Source organism: Boleophthalmus pectinirostris, unplaced genomic scaffold, assembly GCF_026225935.1.
Source record: "Boleophthalmus pectinirostris isolate CB_2022bp ecotype Guang Dong unplaced genomic scaffold, ASM2622593v1 HiC_scaffold_20, whole genome shotgun sequence".
NCBI lineage: Eukaryota > Metazoa > Chordata > Actinopteri > Gobiiformes > Gobiidae > Boleophthalmus > Boleophthalmus pectinirostris.
The window spans coordinates 31,350,837-31,367,467 of NW_026571153.1; the positions used below are offsets into that span (position 1 = coordinate 31,350,837).

Genomic DNA, 16,631 nt, shown 5'->3' on the forward strand with positions numbered 1-16,631 from the left:
ACTCCACTGGTCCATAGTCTCCTGCTGCCAGAGAGACGTAGATCTGAGTGTCATCTGCATAATTGTGGTACGACACGTTATTGCTGCTTATTAACTGGCCTAATGGCAGCATGTAGAGATTGAACAACAGGGGGCCCAGGATTGACCCCTGAGGCACCCCACAGGTCAGGGCCATGTCATCTGAGACACAGTTTCCAATTTCAACAAAATACTTCCTGTCTTCTAGATAGACTTGAACCAGTTTAGTACAGTACCAGAAATGCCCACCCAGTCCTCTAGTCTCTGTAGAGGATCCATGATCGAGTGTCAAAAGCAGCACTCAGATCTAACAGGATCAAGACTGAGACTTTGCCTGCATCAGTGTTCAGGCGGATGTCATTTGTCACCTTGATAAGAGCAGTCTCAGTGCTGTGGTGGGCTCTAAAACCTGACTGGAAAACATCAAAGGAGTTGTTCATTTGGAGAAAGTTCGTAAGCTGTTGGTACAGCTTTTTCAAGGACTTTGCCAAACCGGACAAAAAATATAGATTAAATTTTTGGCCATATTGCCCTGTCCTACCACAAACCTGACTTTTATGGAATAAAATGTGTGCATCTCCATGGAGAATGTTGTAGTGAATGGAGAAGAGTTTAGCTTTTTATTTTCATGGTGGTGGTAAAACCTTAATACACTTGATCAGGACTAGATCAGAGTGATGAGTCAGTGTTGGACTGTGCTGTTAAGAACATTTGAACCAACACTGAGATTCAGTCCAGAAAGGTGTTTTTTAAATAAAAAATAAGAAATTAATTTCAAGTCTGTGTTTATAGTTGATGAACTCAATGGAGGAGCTGCAGCAGTGCAGAGTTCAACAGAGAAACATCGCCACCACCATCGACAAACTCACCCACTGTCTCCCAGGTAACGGCTCTATAATGGAGAGGCTTTGATTTCGAAAAACACTTAAACCAAACCAGTGCACATTCACCAGAGTGTGATTTCAAAGGAGTCATATTACTGCTGGTTAAAGAGCTTCTTTTTCTCTTTCAGTTCTGGAAATGTACAGCCGACTACAGGAACAAATGAGGGCCAAAAGGTATTGTGTGACTTTTGGTGTTTTACATTGTTGTGTTAAAGGTCCCGTATTCCGCTTTTATCTAATCAATGTTATCATGTTATTTTCTCATGACAAACAGACCTGAAGTTGTGCTTGGTTCCGTTCACACATGTTCAACACAAAAACACTCTGTTCCACCTTATGATGTCATGTGGTACTACAGGAAGTGCTCCACTGTGTTTTTAAACTCCATACACATTCACTAGAATCATTTAGATTATTTCAACCCTGGAATTGCCAATCTGTAGTGAACAAAAATTTAAAGGGTAGGTGTTAACATGAGAACTACCACTTAAGGACAGAGTATTTGGAGATTTGGAGACGTAGACAGAATAATAATGCATAAACTCAAACGTGTGGATGAAATAAAACACAACTCCAGGTATGTTTTTGAGATAACATATCCACAATGGTTAAAACTCACAAGAATCAATTCTGTGTAATACAGGACCTTTTAAGTAGGGTATATCATTTTTAAAATCCACCAAATTGCATCTTAAACTACTAATATTAATAAACAAACTTTTTCCCTAACTAACTCATTTTCCATCCTCGTCACTCTTGTCGTTCTGTTTTTAGTTGCCACTAGATGGAGACAAAGTATTGAGGATATTTTTAAACAGTTCCCTTTTCATTGAGCATTGAACCTTCTAACATTGAGCACTGGACCTTGGGGGACTGAGCCTTTGCCCTGGCCACCCACACCCTCTGGAACTCTCTCCCCTTCACATCAGAAACTCAGACTCACTAAACACCTTAAAAAAAAAAAACTGCTCAAAACACTTTCCTCAAAGCCTACAGCCCCCACACATGAGTGCTCCTCATTACTGTTTTGTTTGTACTTTCCTTGTTTAGTGTAACTTTAATCTGAAGCATCTTTGTATTGCTGTAAAAAGCACTATATAAAACTGATGTATTATTATTATTATTATTATTGTTATTATGAAAACCATATCCAGCATTTGAAGAATTTCCAAAGTTTAAATTAATCACTATTATGCAATTTTTTAAAGATTTCTCCCGTGTTATTGTTCCCTCATTAAAAAAAAACACAAGAGGTTTTAGATGCCATTCATGTATGTTTGAGTAATTTAGAGATCTCTCCTAGGTAGGGCTGGGTATCATTAAGAAGTTGCCGATATGATACATGCCTCATAGGCCAATACATATCTCGATGCAGTGCACTTTTGATTCATTTCAATAAAAAAATAAAGGCTCTATCATGGCTGTGATACTAAAAGTCTTTGTTGAACCACGACTTGTACAAAATTAATATGAAACACATTTTACTGATCAAAACAGTGAATATGTCAAATGTGTTGCATAAACAAGTTTCCTTCCTCTGAACAAGCAACACAACTGTAGCACTGTGACAAAATAATTGAGTAAAATCGACCAAACAAATATTCTTGGTGATATATCGATACAGCAGCCCAGGATACTGTATCATCACATTAAATGATACGTTATATTGATATTTCTGTTTAGACTCTCCTCACGATTAGCTGTAAGATTCTGTACAAAGCTCCACCCATAAGCCTATATTACCCACGCTCCCACACAACAATTCTCCAGAAATATACAAAAACTTGATACAAACAAGGTTCCCACAGTCATGGATATCCTGGAAAACTATGGAGTAAGAAAGCTGTCAAAAATATTCGTGCGCATAAAATAGAAATCCGTGCGTATTTGGGAAATCCGTGCATATTTGGCAGTAGTTGCGCATAAAATAAATATTTGTAAACTCTCAAAAGAGTCCAGTCGTACATAAAATATATTGTGTGTATTTTATCCATCAGAATACGAATTGAAAAATTACGACGTCATGAATTACAATCACGAAATGAAAATTTATGATTACGCTTTCATCAGTACGAATACGAATTCACAAACGGAACTTTACTGTCAAAAATACGTCATCACTTCACAGACATTATTCATCGAGCAGAAGAAACATCGATCAAGATCAAGACTGCGCAGCTCAAGTTTGTAGCAGAGGGTAAAAACAGAGTAATAGCACAAGAAGCTACAACAGCGACCAACAAGTGGGTTCATTAAAATCTATTGTAAAAATGTCTTTTACAGTCTTTACAGACGTCACAGCTAATGAAATGTTACACATTACAGTTTAATGCAGCTTCCAGCATCAATTAATGTTCGTGTTTACAGGCAACACCTTGGTATGTTTACAGTATTTACCGGTAAGTATAACGTCACCGTGACGTGGATGGATTTGCTCATTATAACCCATTATAACTCATGAAAAACCCATTGTCTGAAATGCAGCTGAGATGAAGGTTAAGACTGACTGATGCTCACTGTGGCTGTAGTCGTGAATGTTTTAATCTAAACCTACAGAGAACCTGATATTTGCTAATTAGCCCTGGGATAACGTTACGTCGGATGTTGCCAACTGGCTCCACTATGTTTTCTAACATATAGGTGCAATTTCCCGTTCAAAGGAGGTGTTTCTACACAATATTATACAGCAGCGTTCGGTTCCCGAATTCAAGACATTTTTACAATAGATTTTAATTAACCCACTTGTTGGTCGCTGTTGTAGCTTCTTGTGCTATTACTCTGTTTTTACCCTCTGCTACAAACTTGAGCTGCGCAGTCTTGATCTTGATCGATGTTTCTTCTGCTCGATGAATAATGTCTGTGAAATGATGACGTATTTTTGACAGTAAAGTTCCGTCTGTGAATTCGTATTCGTACTGATGAAAGCGTAATCGTAAATTTTCATTTCATGATTGTAATTCATGACGTCGTAATTTTTCAATTCGTATTCTGATGGATAAAATACACACAATATATTTTATGTACGACTGGACTCTTTTGAGAGTTTACAAATATTTATTTTATGCGCAACTACTGCCAAATATGCACGGATTTCCCAAATACGCACGGATTTCTATTTTATGCGCACGAATATTTTTGACAGCTTTCTTACTCCATAGAAAACTCATGGAGTTTGAAAATGTCTGGGAAAGTTATGGATTTTAAGTATCTCTTTCATGCAGTTACAGTGTTCTGTTAAGTTCTCATTAGGCTATGATTGTTATTTCTGAACGTCTGCGCCTTTTTGTTTAAAATGCACTGACAGTATTTTGAATGAGAAATCAGAAACTATAATCCCAAACCATAAGGTGAGTGGAAAGAGTTAACATTTTCATATTTAGACCTAAAAGTATGATTACTTCTACACATGTAGTAAAGTCATGGAAAATTCACTTTAGGTCATGAACAAGTCATGGAAAGGTTTTGAAATGTTGCCAGTGAAACCTGTACAAAACTGTACACAGCAACTTGACAAACCTGATGTGCAGTAGTTTCATGAGCAGGACACACACTGATTGTTTTGTGATAGCGCTCTGAAGGGAGAGTGACTTAGCATGAAGAGCAAAGGGAGGGAACATCGAACATGAAAGCTCCAGAAAGTTGATTTTTCATTATACCCCCTCATTCCTCTGTTCTGTTGTACCCTGTTGTGTTTTTTCAGGTACTACCCGGCCCTGTGCACTCTGGAGCAGCTGGAACAAACCTGCCTGCCTCGTGTGGAGCAGTACCGCTTCTGCTCCATCATGTCGCAGAACATCCCCAAACTCAGGACCCTGATCCGGGACACGGCCATGGCCCAGCTGCGAGACTTCCTGGAGAGCATCCGCAAGCACTCGGACAAGATTGGAGAGACCGCCATGAAGCAGGTGAGAAACGAGTGAGGCAGGAGAGACGGAGGGTTGTTGAATCGGGAACTGGCACACTTTTTGTTTTACCGCGACATCAAAAGGGGGAACAGAGTGTTTTCTGTTTGAGAGAAGAACTCAATGGGCAGAAACATGTGTGAATGAAACAAAACACAACTCCAGATATGTTTTTGATGAGGAAGCAACATTATAACATAGATCAGAGAACAGTGTAATACGGGCCTTTTAATCAAAGCAAGAATATTATTAATGAACAGCTTTTGCAATAACATCAATTTTGGCGTTTCATGCCAAACTTTGGAAACCCCACATTGATCAAATTTAAACCAAAATCGCAAAACTTATAGCCTTATAGCGTTTCTCCCTGTTTACAATTACCTTACCCCATTTACCGTATTTTCCGCACTATAGAGCGCACTTAAAAGCCTGTAATTTCATCAAAAAAGGACTGTGCGCCTTATAATCCAGAGCACCTTATATATGAATTTATTGGGGTGTCTTAGTACGACTTTAGTAAACTACAAAGCTGCACCACTTGCAGCATTACGGCTCCTGTAGTCAGGAGCATCAGGAGTAATACATACTGTGATTCCTTTTAATATCAAAATGCACCTGTCAAGAGACACACTTACAACGCCCACTTTAAACTCAAGACTATTATAAAGTGAAAGTTTGAGCTGCGTGGAAGCAGTGGATGAGAGAAGGAGAACACACATTCACCAAGACAGAGAGACAGCACCGAGCCACTTACACCACGATCTGCCAATGGATCGTGGACGCCTGGACTAAGGATCAGTATCAACTGTGGTCCGAGCTTTCACCAAGACCAGAATCATCACTGAACTGCCAGGGAACAGTAACCACACTGACTCGGATAATGATGAGAGGGATGTGGGCATGTGGACGCTGTAATCACCCAACTGTTTGAACTATTATGATTTATTGTGAATACACGAACAATTTAATGTCTCAGACAGTATTTTTTTACGTGTTACAGTTGAACAAAGTTGAAAGTTATTGTGAACGCTTTAAATAAAGTTTGACTGACTTATCTAACGTTTAATGCGCCTTAAAGTCCGGTGTGGTTTATATGTGAAAAAAGTTCAAAAATAGACCATTCAATGACAGTGCGCCTTATAATCCAGAGCGTCCGATAGTGCGGAAAATATGGTAAGTTCATGTGTGGAGGAGTGTGGAAGTTCTTACAGACGTAACACACTCATAAATTACACAAAAAAGCAATACGAATAGTTCACTTAGTCAGACATCGAAAACATAAGAATGCACTTTTTTGACAGTCAAAAATACAGACATTTGAGGACTTATTTAACGTGAAACTCAACCTGCTCCCAGAAAACATTCAAAAACTGTTTCGCACAAAGGAAAAAAAAAAGGAAAGAAATATAAAAAAGGTTTAAAGGCGTTAACCACATGTTGATGTAAAACAATTGGGGTAGGACATATGTTTTTTTAACTTCAACCCACTCCTTTTGAGCAACAGAAATGACACTGACATATGTTTGTACCTTATACAAGCAGGTTGCTCAAACAAATAAAAAAAACGAAAAAAAACAACAACACAACTCCAGATGTCTTTGATGAGGAAACATAACAGATCAGAGAACAGCGTAATACAGGCCCCTTAATTGAGACAAGAATAATATTAATGGACAGCCGTATCATTTTTGCCGTTTCGTTTCAAGTTATTGCCTCAATGAACAAATCTAAATAAATAATCTGTTCTTCTCTTACCTTACCCCATTCAAGTTACTGTGTAGAGGTCCAGGGAAATTCTTATTAAAATGACACAGACTTATTGTTTTAAATTCCAAAAAAAATAGCAATACGAATTCGTTGGATATAACATACAAGAACATACAACTGCACTTTGTTTTGCCAGACCGAGACACTGAAATTCGGGGACCTGGTAAAATTTTAAAACATGCCAAATCTTATTTAAAGTGAAAAGGTTTAAAATTGTTAAGCACGTGATAATGTAAAACAAATGGGGTAGGACATGATACATTTTTTAAACTTGAACCTTGCTCAAACAAATAAAAAAAAGAAATAAAAAAAAGAAACAAAACACAACTTCAGATATGTTTTTGATGAGGAAATAACATTATCAGAAAACAGCGTAATACAGGCCCTTCAATCCAAACTATAATTAATGGACAGCTGTGTCATTTTGTAATAACATATTTTTTGGCGTTTAGTTGATGAACAAATCAAAAAGTAATACGAATAGCTCACTTAGTTTCAAAGGAAAACAAAAAAGGTTTAAAAGTGTTAACCACATGTTGATGTAAAACAATTGAGGTAGGACATATGTTTTTTTTAACTTCAACCTACTTCTTTTGAGAAAGAGGAAAAATGGAACAAAACACAAATCCAGTTATGTTTTTGATGAGGAAACAACGTTATAACATAGATCAGAGAACAGCGTAATACAGGCCCTTTAATCCAGACAAGAATATTATTAATGGACAGCTGTATCATTTTTGCAGTAACACCATTTTTGGCGTTTCGTTTCAAGTTACTGCCTTGATGAACAAATCAAAATAAATAAACAGGCTGTTCTACTCTTACCTTACCCCACTTAAGTTACTGTGTAGAAGTATCGGAAAATCCTTATTAAAGTGACAGACTTACTGTTTTAAATTACAAGAAAAAAACAATACGAATTGCTCACTTTGTCGGATATAGAGAACATACAACTGCACTTTGTTTTGCCAGACCGAGACACTGAAATTTGGGGACCTGGTAACAATTAAAACATGCCAAATCTTATTTAAAGTGAAACTCAGTCAAAAACAAAGGGAAAAAAAAGGTTTAAAAGTGTTAACCACATGATAATATAAAATAAATGGGGTAGGACATGATACATTTTTTAAACTTCAACCTTGCTAAAAAAAAAAACAAAACAAAAAAAAACAACTTCAGATATGTTTTTGATGAGGAAATAACGTTATAACATAGATCAGAGAACAGCGTAATACAGGCCCTTCAATCCAAACTATATTATTAATGGACAGCTGTATCATTTTGTAATAACATATTTTTTGGCATTTCGTTGATGAACAAATCAAAAAGTAATACGAATAGCTCACTTCGTCAGATATAGAGAACATACAAATGCAATTCACAAAGGAAAAAAAAAAGGTTTAAAAGTGTTAACCACATGTTGATGTAAAACAGTTGAGGTAGGACATATGTTTTTTTAACTTCAACCTACTTCTTTTGAGAAAAAAAAAAAGAAAAAATGGAACAAAACACAATTCCAGATATGTTTTTGATGAGGAAACAACATTATAAGCTAGATCAGAGAACAGAGTAATACGGGCCCTTTAATCGAGACGAGAATATTATTAATGGACAGCTGTATCATTTTGCAATAATATCATTTTTGGCGTTTCGTTTCATACCACATCAAAATCCATCTAATTCCAAACACATTTCCCACAGTGGTCTCTTCAGTCTCTTGCGTCTTGTGTCTCTGTAGTAAACATCTGTCTTTTCAGCACTTAGCTCATTGTTTAGTGTTGTGCCAAATGACAGGAAATCCTCCACTAACTCTGTGATACTGACACCGCTGCACAAAACAAAACGTGTCCCTTTTGTACACTGTTTATAAAGGGAAGTTTGGAGCTGTGATAAAGGATGATGAGATGAGATGTAAATGGGCCCATATTACGCTATTTTCAGATCTGTGTTATAATGTCGTTTCCTCATCACAAACATACCTGGAATTGTTTTGCTTCACTCACACATGTTTAACACACAAACCCTGCACATTTGATATAATACAGGAAGTGCTCCATTGTGTTTTTAAACTCCATACGCACTAGAATCATTCGGACGATTTCAGCTCTGGAATTGCAGATCTCGACTGAAGAAAAGGTCAAATGTAGCGCTGTTAAGTTGAAAGCTACTGTTTCGTGACATCACAAGGTGGGACAGAGCGTTTTGAGCTTTGCAGTTGTAGACAGACTAATAATAAAGTGTTACTCAAACGTGTGAATGAAACAAAACACAACTCCAGGTCTGTTTTTGATGAGGAAACAACACTGTAAGTTGACTTAAAGCTCATATGAGTCCATTTTGTGTAACACCTTTTTAAAGTTGATAATTGTTTTTTGTTGTTTTATTTCTCAATTACAATCAGGGGATTTTATTAGTGTAGTTTAAAAATGTGTGTGATCTGTCATGGGGCATTCAGACTGCAGTACATAACTTTGTCCACTGGAGGCTGCTAAAGGATCAGAGGTAAAACACTTGTCCTTTTTGGGATATACACCTAACTGTGAGGATGTAAAGCTGCACCATGGAACTTTCCTGGTAAGGGTCTGCCAAGTGCTTGTTTCCATGGAGGTTCCAGAGAGGTTGTTGTCTAGATAGAATGTTCCATGGTATGGCTGTTAATGTCTGTCTTCACTGAGACAAGCAGATGGACCTGGTTTAGTCCTGCTTTAGTCCTGGTTTAGACTTGGTTTAGACCTGCTTCAGAACTGGTTTAGTTTTGGTTTACACCTGGTTTATAACTGGTTTAGTCCTGGTTTAGTACTGGTTTAGTCCTGGTTTAGAACTTTTTTAGTTTTGGTTTAGTCCTGGTTTAGACTTGGTTTAGTCCTGGTTTAGTCCTGGTTTAGACCTGGTTTAGTTCTGGTTTAGAACTACTTTATATCTGCTTTAGTCCTGGTTTAGACTTGGTTTAGGTTTGGTTTAGACTTGCTTTGAACCTGCTTTATACCTGGTTTAGTCCTGGTTCAGTCCTGGTTTAGTCCTGGTTGTAGTCCTGGTTCAGTCCTGGTTTAGTCCTGGTTTAGTCCTGGTTTAGTCCTGGTTTAGACTTGGTTTAGACTTGGTTTAGTCCTGGTTTAGACTTGGTTTAGTCCTGGTTTAGACTTGGTTTAGTCCTGGTTTAGACTTTGTTTAGTCCTGGTTTAGACTGGTTTAGTTCTGGTTTAGTCCTGGTTTAGACTTGGTTTAGACTTGGTTTAGTCCTGGTTTAGTCCTGGTTTAGTTCTGGTTTAGTCCTGGTTTAGACTTGGTTTAGTTCTGGTTTAGTCCTGATTTAGTCCTGGTTTAGACTTGGTTTAATCCTGGTTTAGTTCTGGTTTAGTCCTGGTTTAGACTTGGTTTATTTCTGGTTTAGTCCTGGTTTAGTTTTGGTTTAGACTTGGTTTAATCCTGGTTTAGTCCTGGTTTAGACCTGGTTTAGACTTGGTTTAGTCCTGGTTTAGACTTGGTTTAGTTCTGGGTTAGTCCTGGTTTAGACTTGGTTTAGTTCTGGTTTAGTTCTGCTTTAGACCTGGTTTAGTGCAGCTCTTGTGAGGTGTTCCCAGTCTGAAGTAGTCACCATCAACCAGAGGTGCTTGAGTCCAGCTATAGTCCTGGTATAGTCCTGTTAGTCCTGGTTTAGTCCTGGTTTAGTCCTGCTTTAGTCCTGCTTTAGTCCTGGTTTAGTCCTGCTTTAGTCCTGCTTTAGTCCTGCTTTAGTCCTGCTTTAGTCCTGGTTTAGTCCTGCTTTAGTCCCTCTTGAGTCCCTCTTGAGTCCTGCTTGAGTCGGTAAAATGTGTCTGTATGTGTCTGTGTTGGCGTTGTTTGGTCTCGTCTTGGGTTCATCGTCTGCGTTGACCTCTCCGTGACCTTCGGGTGGGGGGTCCCTGCTCTCGCTCTGAAGAAGCTAACCGCTGACCGCCGCTGACCGCCGCTGACCGCCGCTAACCGCCGCTAACCGCCGCTAACCGCTAACCGCCGCTAACCGCTAATTAGAGCGGAGATTAGCGTAGCCCGGGCCTTCCTGGATTGTGTTGTTGTACCAAATGTTTGGCCACACTTCATCACATCTGAACCTCCCCCTTTGCTCTCTTTCCTACCCCTCTTACTCTATCACTCTCTCCTCGTCTTTTCCATCCTTCCTCCCTCCTTTCTCTCCTCTTCTATGTTTTCCCTCGACCCTCTTTTCTCTACTCGACGCTCGGTCTTTCTTTCTCTCTCTTTTTCTTACTTTCTCTCTTGCTTACTTTCTCTCCCTGTCTCTTACTCTTCACCTCCTTCTCATCCTTCTCTTCTCTCTCCCTTTCTCTTAACTCCCCTTCTTCTCTCATCCTCCTCTCCTCCATCTCTCCCTCCTTCAGTCTGTATGTGTTTCTCTCCCTCCATCCCTCTCTCCTTCAACGTGCGTTCTGTGTGTCTCTTTCCTTCTCTCTCGCCCTTCATCCCTCCTTCAGTGTCTCTTTTTCTCCCTCTTTCAGTGTGTGTCTCTCTCTTTCTCTATTCCTCCTTTGGTGTTTGTCTCTTTTTCTCTCTCCTTCAGTATGTGTCTCTCTTTCTCTCTCCTTCAGTGTGCGTTGTGTGTGTGTGTCTATCCTTCAGTGTGCGTTGTGTGTGTGTGTCTATCCTTCAGTGTGCATTGTGTGTGTGTCTCTGGTCTAAATTAGCCGTCGTTGCAGCGGTGAAAATGGGAAAATAAATAGACAGCAGATCGTACAATGAGCCTATTGTCCACAGCCACATGCTACAGAGGAGATGAACACGGCACACAGTGTAATCCAATCACACAAGAACGAGAAGAAGAGAGGAGAGGAGGAGGAGGAGAGAGGAAGAGAGAGAGAGGGGAGAGGAGACAAACAGCACGCGTAATCCAATCACAGAAGAAAGAGAAGAAAGAAGGAGAGGAGAGAGAGAGAGAGGAGAGAGGAGGACAGAAGGCGTAGAGAGGAGGTGAGGAGAGAGTGAGAGGAGGAGATGAACACAGCACAGGGCAACACACATAATCCAATCAGAAGAGAGGAGAGAAGAGAGGAGGAGGAGAGGAGCAGAGGAGATGAACACAACAGGTTGTAAACCTGTTATGAACAACTGGGTCATATTATTTTAGGTTAGTCCTGGTTTAGTCCTGGTTTAGTCCTTGGTTAATTCTGACTTAGTCCTGCCTTCGTCCTGGTTTAGCCCTGACTTAATCCTGGTTTAGACCTGTTTTAGACCTGTTTTAGTCCTGTCTTAGTCCTGGTTTAGACCTGATTTAGTTTTGGTTTAGACCTGGCTTGGTCCTGGCTTAGTCCTAGATTAGTCCTGGTGTAGACCTGACTTAGTCCTGGTGTAGACCTGACTTAGTCCTGGTTTAGACTGACTTAGTCCTGGCTTAGTCCTGGCTTAGTCCTGGTTTAGTCCTTATTTAGACCTGTCTTAGTCTTTCTTAGTCCTGGTTTAGTCCTTATTTAGACCTGTCTTAGTCCTGGTTTAGTCCTGATTTAGACCTGTCTTAGTCCTGAATATAACCCGCTTTGCAGTAGTCTCCTCTTTTGTCTTCAGATGAATGACAGAGCCTTTGTCTGATCTTTTGCTAAAATGACATCTTGATTGTAATATTTAAATTTCACCCCCCCTATTGGTGAGGCCTGGTACTGCGTGGTCCCCTGTCTGGTGCCCTCTCTTTCCTCTGGCTGTAAATGAGAAACAGATTGTGGCGAGCTGGAGGAAGATTGATGAGGCGGATCTAGTTTCTGAACTCCAAACGTGCACACTCGTGGGCTCTCACACGCACGCCGTGACCGGGACTGAACCATCGCAGGGTTAACGCAAACAGACACCAGAGGGGGGCGTCATCTGAGGTTTAGGTGCTCTAAAGTTCAAAATAGGTGACACTGCTTTAAAGGGCCTATATTATGGAAAACTGACTCCTGTGAGCTTCAAGCCATGTTCTAATGTTGTTACCTCTTCAAAAACAGACCTGGAGCTGTGTTTTGTTTCATTCACACATGTTTGAGTAAACCTTTATTAGTCTGTCTACATCTCCAAAGCTCAAAATGCTCTGTTCCACTTTGTGATGTCATGAAGCTGTAGTTTTCAAGTGAACAGCTTTACCTGTTGTTCAGTAACGATTGGCAATTTGAGAGCTGAAATTATCCAAATTATTCCAGTGAAGGGGGTGAAGGTGTTTACAGTTTAAAAACACAGTGGAGCACTTTCTGCATTACCACATGACATCACAAGGTGGAACAGAGTGTTTTTACAGTAGTTTGAGAAAAGAACTCAGACAAAATAAGTAGAGATTGTGTCTTAAATGTGTGTGAATGAAGCGGAGCAGAAGTGAATGGAGTGCAGTCTTGTGTATCAAGTGATCGCTTTGACCAATCAGAGCGAGAGGAGCTAGAATGATTAAAAAGCTTTTTTTTAAGACAACTGAAGGATTTTGAGCTGAGAAAAAGTTTGATATAATATTGACATTTTTGAAAGTTGTAGGTGCCCTCGCAGCTGAAGATGAGACATGAGGACAGGGGATTTTTTTTTGCTGAAGGGCCCGGTCAAACAGAAGTAAACATCAAGGCCAAAAATTCAAGTTAATGCATCTGATATAAAAATGTATTGAACAGATACATATGTACTCTAGTTTATGAAACTGTTGACCTTTTTTCTGTACCATTTTTGGTTCTAAAGTTCCATATGTTTTAAACAGACCATGTATGAAACATGGAACAAAAATTATTTCCCAAATTTCAAAGACCTGCAAATCATGTAAATAAATGGATGTATTTCATCATATCTTGTGTTATTCCATCTTTGAACTGTTGATGAAGGTACATGATTTTTCAAAAAAAAAGTATTTAAAATTATAAAAATTTGCTTGGAAGGACTGACATATTTTATAGAAATAGTTTCCTTTCATTTTGAAGTAATATTAAAGTATTTGGAAGAAAAAAGCAACAAATTATACAAAATCCTGCACCTTCTACTTGTTTGTACAATTTTCCCTCCATTACTTTTCCCTCCGTTACCATGACCTTTCTTAATAAAAAATCTCATGAGTCAAAAAGTAAGAGGTTTTTCAACCTAATCTTGTACCATATGGTAGAAAACTATATGAAGCAAATATTCAAACCAGTTTGTTAAGGATATGGAAGTGAGAACCAAGAGTTATCACTGTTTGGATTTATTGCCCAAAAAGTGCTGCATATTTCATTCCCTCCGTTACTGACATGAGTTTTTAAATTTTTTGTCAACAACTTGAAAGAATATCACAGGTTTAACTTTACCCTGTTGGAGTGTAACTCTTTCCTACATTCTGATACTTTACTTATTTCAATAGTCCCTCTAGTTTCTGAATAAGAGACATTTGAATGTCAAAAATTTGCCCCTGTTTCCCTCCGTTACCACTTGACCGGACCCTGAAGTTCCAGGGAGTCAACTGGAGGCAGCTACAAGCAGCAACACCCTATCCAGTTATTTTAATAGATCCATGTGGTAAACTAAGAACAAGTAGCATGTTAACCTTGCACTTCCCGATTATCAAACCATAAAAGGCTTTCTAATTGGATCCAAACAGCACACCGCGGACTTGATTTGACTTTTAAGTGCTGGGGCAAGCTCAGATACTTGGGAAAAACTGGGCACAGGGCTTTTAAATTTGCCTTGAATTCAGAACATGTTTTTTTTGTATAGATTAAAGTTTGCATCACTAGCCCTATACTCCAAGGATGAGCATTTTTTTACATGCCTAACTGATCACTTCATTGCTCACTTAACACTAATCTATGCACTGTACTAGAAAGTGACAAAGTAGTAAAGTAAAAATGCTTAAATGGGCACTACTTATGATCAAGACCATAGTACTTCAGTCCTCAAAATCTAATCTAAAATGCTGTTTTTAAAGAAAATCTGCATGAATACAAGATTTATTTTTTGCTCTTATACTGTAACAAAACATCCCACTGTATGATAACGGACTGGTATCGTTTCAGCAAGTACACCAAGGCCAAGTATCGGGATCAGATCAGATCCCAAAAAAAGGTAATGGAAAAACACTACTTGATACTATAGCTGATATCATTTAGAAGTTGCCGATACGATACATACCTCGATACAGTACATATCTCAATACAGTGACCTTTTGATTCAATACGATATATTTTCAAATCGATTCGATACGGTTCAATAAAAAAAATAAAGTCTTTGTTAAACCACTTCTTATGCAAAGTTCATATGAAACACAAACATTTTAATCATCAAAACAGTGAAAATGTCAAATAAACAAGATTCCTTCAAAAAACTAGATTCATATCAGATTGTCAATACTTTAAACTTTTTTTGTACTATTTACATTTCTAATACTGGTCTTGTTGTTGCTTGGACGCTTTTGAGGGAGAGTAGATAGTTTGTGACTCATATACACTTCAAATTCTTGTTTAACTAAAAGAAGTCCAGCCTCTATGTCCATGTATTCTTACCCCCAAACCGTTCTCAGCTATTCAGATTACTCGTAACTCCCAGACTGCCCTCTCGTTCACATTTTTGTGCCAGTTTGACGTCGGTGATGATGCAGGTCTCCCCACTTCAAACTTAAGAGACTCTTCGGATTCTTTATCTTTATTCAAATCAGTATGCGAAGTTCAAAATAGAGTAGGCTAGTAAATATATGCCCATGTGTTAGCGAGATTTACCCAGCCAAGTCTGGACTGGGCTCAATCGAATGACGTGAGATTGACGCGCGGATTACAACTTTGGCCCCCAGAAATGTTCGACGTGTCTTCTAATTTGTAACTCCTTTTACATCAAGGCAGTCCAATTAGTGCAAGGAAAAGGAACACAAATTAACTTTTCACGTTTTTCACTGATGCGTTGTGTAACTTTTTTGGTGGAAGGTCCGTCAAATGCTTTTCTCCATGGAGATGTTATTGTTTCGTCGGGAATGTTTCGCAATATGGTTTTAAACTTTTCTATCTTCATGAAGATCAAACTAGACCAAGTTCCAGGTCAGATCTGTGGAGAGGCGACCCCGCTCACAGTCTTTTGGAGCTATAAAACCACCTGTAATTGAATAAATGTAAAGTAGAGCTGTGTCATGTCATACCGTGGAACATTCTAAGCAGAGCATTGATTTATCCGTAGAAATAAGCAATTGATGGACCCTGCACCCCAAAAGTTACGTAATGCATCTTTTCAGGACCTGTTGGAACCCCACCCGGACACAGGAAGAACATGCAAACACCGCGTAGAAGGCCTTAAAGTACAGTATTTTCCGGGCTATTAGGCGCTCTGGATTATAAGGCGCACTGTCATTAAATGGTCTATTTTCAAACTTTTATAACAAATAAACCGCACCTGACTTTAAAGGAAACACAACAGTTGGATGGGTGAGTGGTTTTGTTTGTTTGTGGCGTTCACGGTGACTCTGGGCTTTGTTCAGTTGTGGCGTGTAGGGAGGGTGCTGTCTGGGACCGCTGGATTTTTGGCATGTTCGCAGTGACTCAGTTGTTCAGTTGTGTCCGTTCCGTTCCTCTGTCCTGTTCCTCGTCGGCGTGGAGTGATGAGTGTGTCTGTGGCTGTTTTTCGTTGTGCGGTCGCTGTCTGCTCCGTGTGTGTTTGCGTGCGCAGCGGATGGTGCAACTTTGTAGTTTACTGAAGTCGTGCTGGGACACCCGAGTGGATTCTTGTATAGGGCGCTCTGGAGTGTGGGGCACGCAGTCATTTTTTGATGGGGTTGGAGGCTTAAGAAAGCGCCCAATAGCCCGGAAAATACAGTACTCAAATGGCGTTTCTATGGGAGGTCCGAACTCCAAATCTCGGAATGACGTAATATCCAAGTTAAACATCGGACACAAAAAGCAGCCATGTTGGATTATCTGACTCTGAAATATGTTTACGAGTAGAGGTTCCGAATTCAGGCCGCTCCAATTCCAGGAAAACCCGACCTTCCGACATTGTCTTGAACGCGCCATAAAAACAGGCCATTCTTTGACCGTAACCGGACCATGAACCCAGCTCTGTGTCACAAATACCAACTAGGTCACTTTGTTCCCATCTTAATGATTAAAACATTTTC

General features: G+C 39.3%; 1 protein-coding gene across 1 annotated transcript in view; it reads left to right on the forward strand.

Moving 5' to 3' along the window:
* The window catches only part of exoc6b (exocyst complex component 6B), a 167,864-nt gene that overhangs the window by 21,019 nt on the left and 130,214 nt on the right, over positions 1-16,631 (forward strand). The window contains exons 4-6 of the mRNA XM_055156493.1: positions 811-901; positions 1,031-1,076; positions 4,603-4,807. Of these exons, the coding sequence (XP_055012468.1) occupies positions 811-901; positions 1,031-1,076; positions 4,603-4,807 (342 nt within the window). The remainder of the gene's footprint in view (positions 1-810; positions 902-1,030; positions 1,077-4,602; positions 4,808-16,631) is intronic.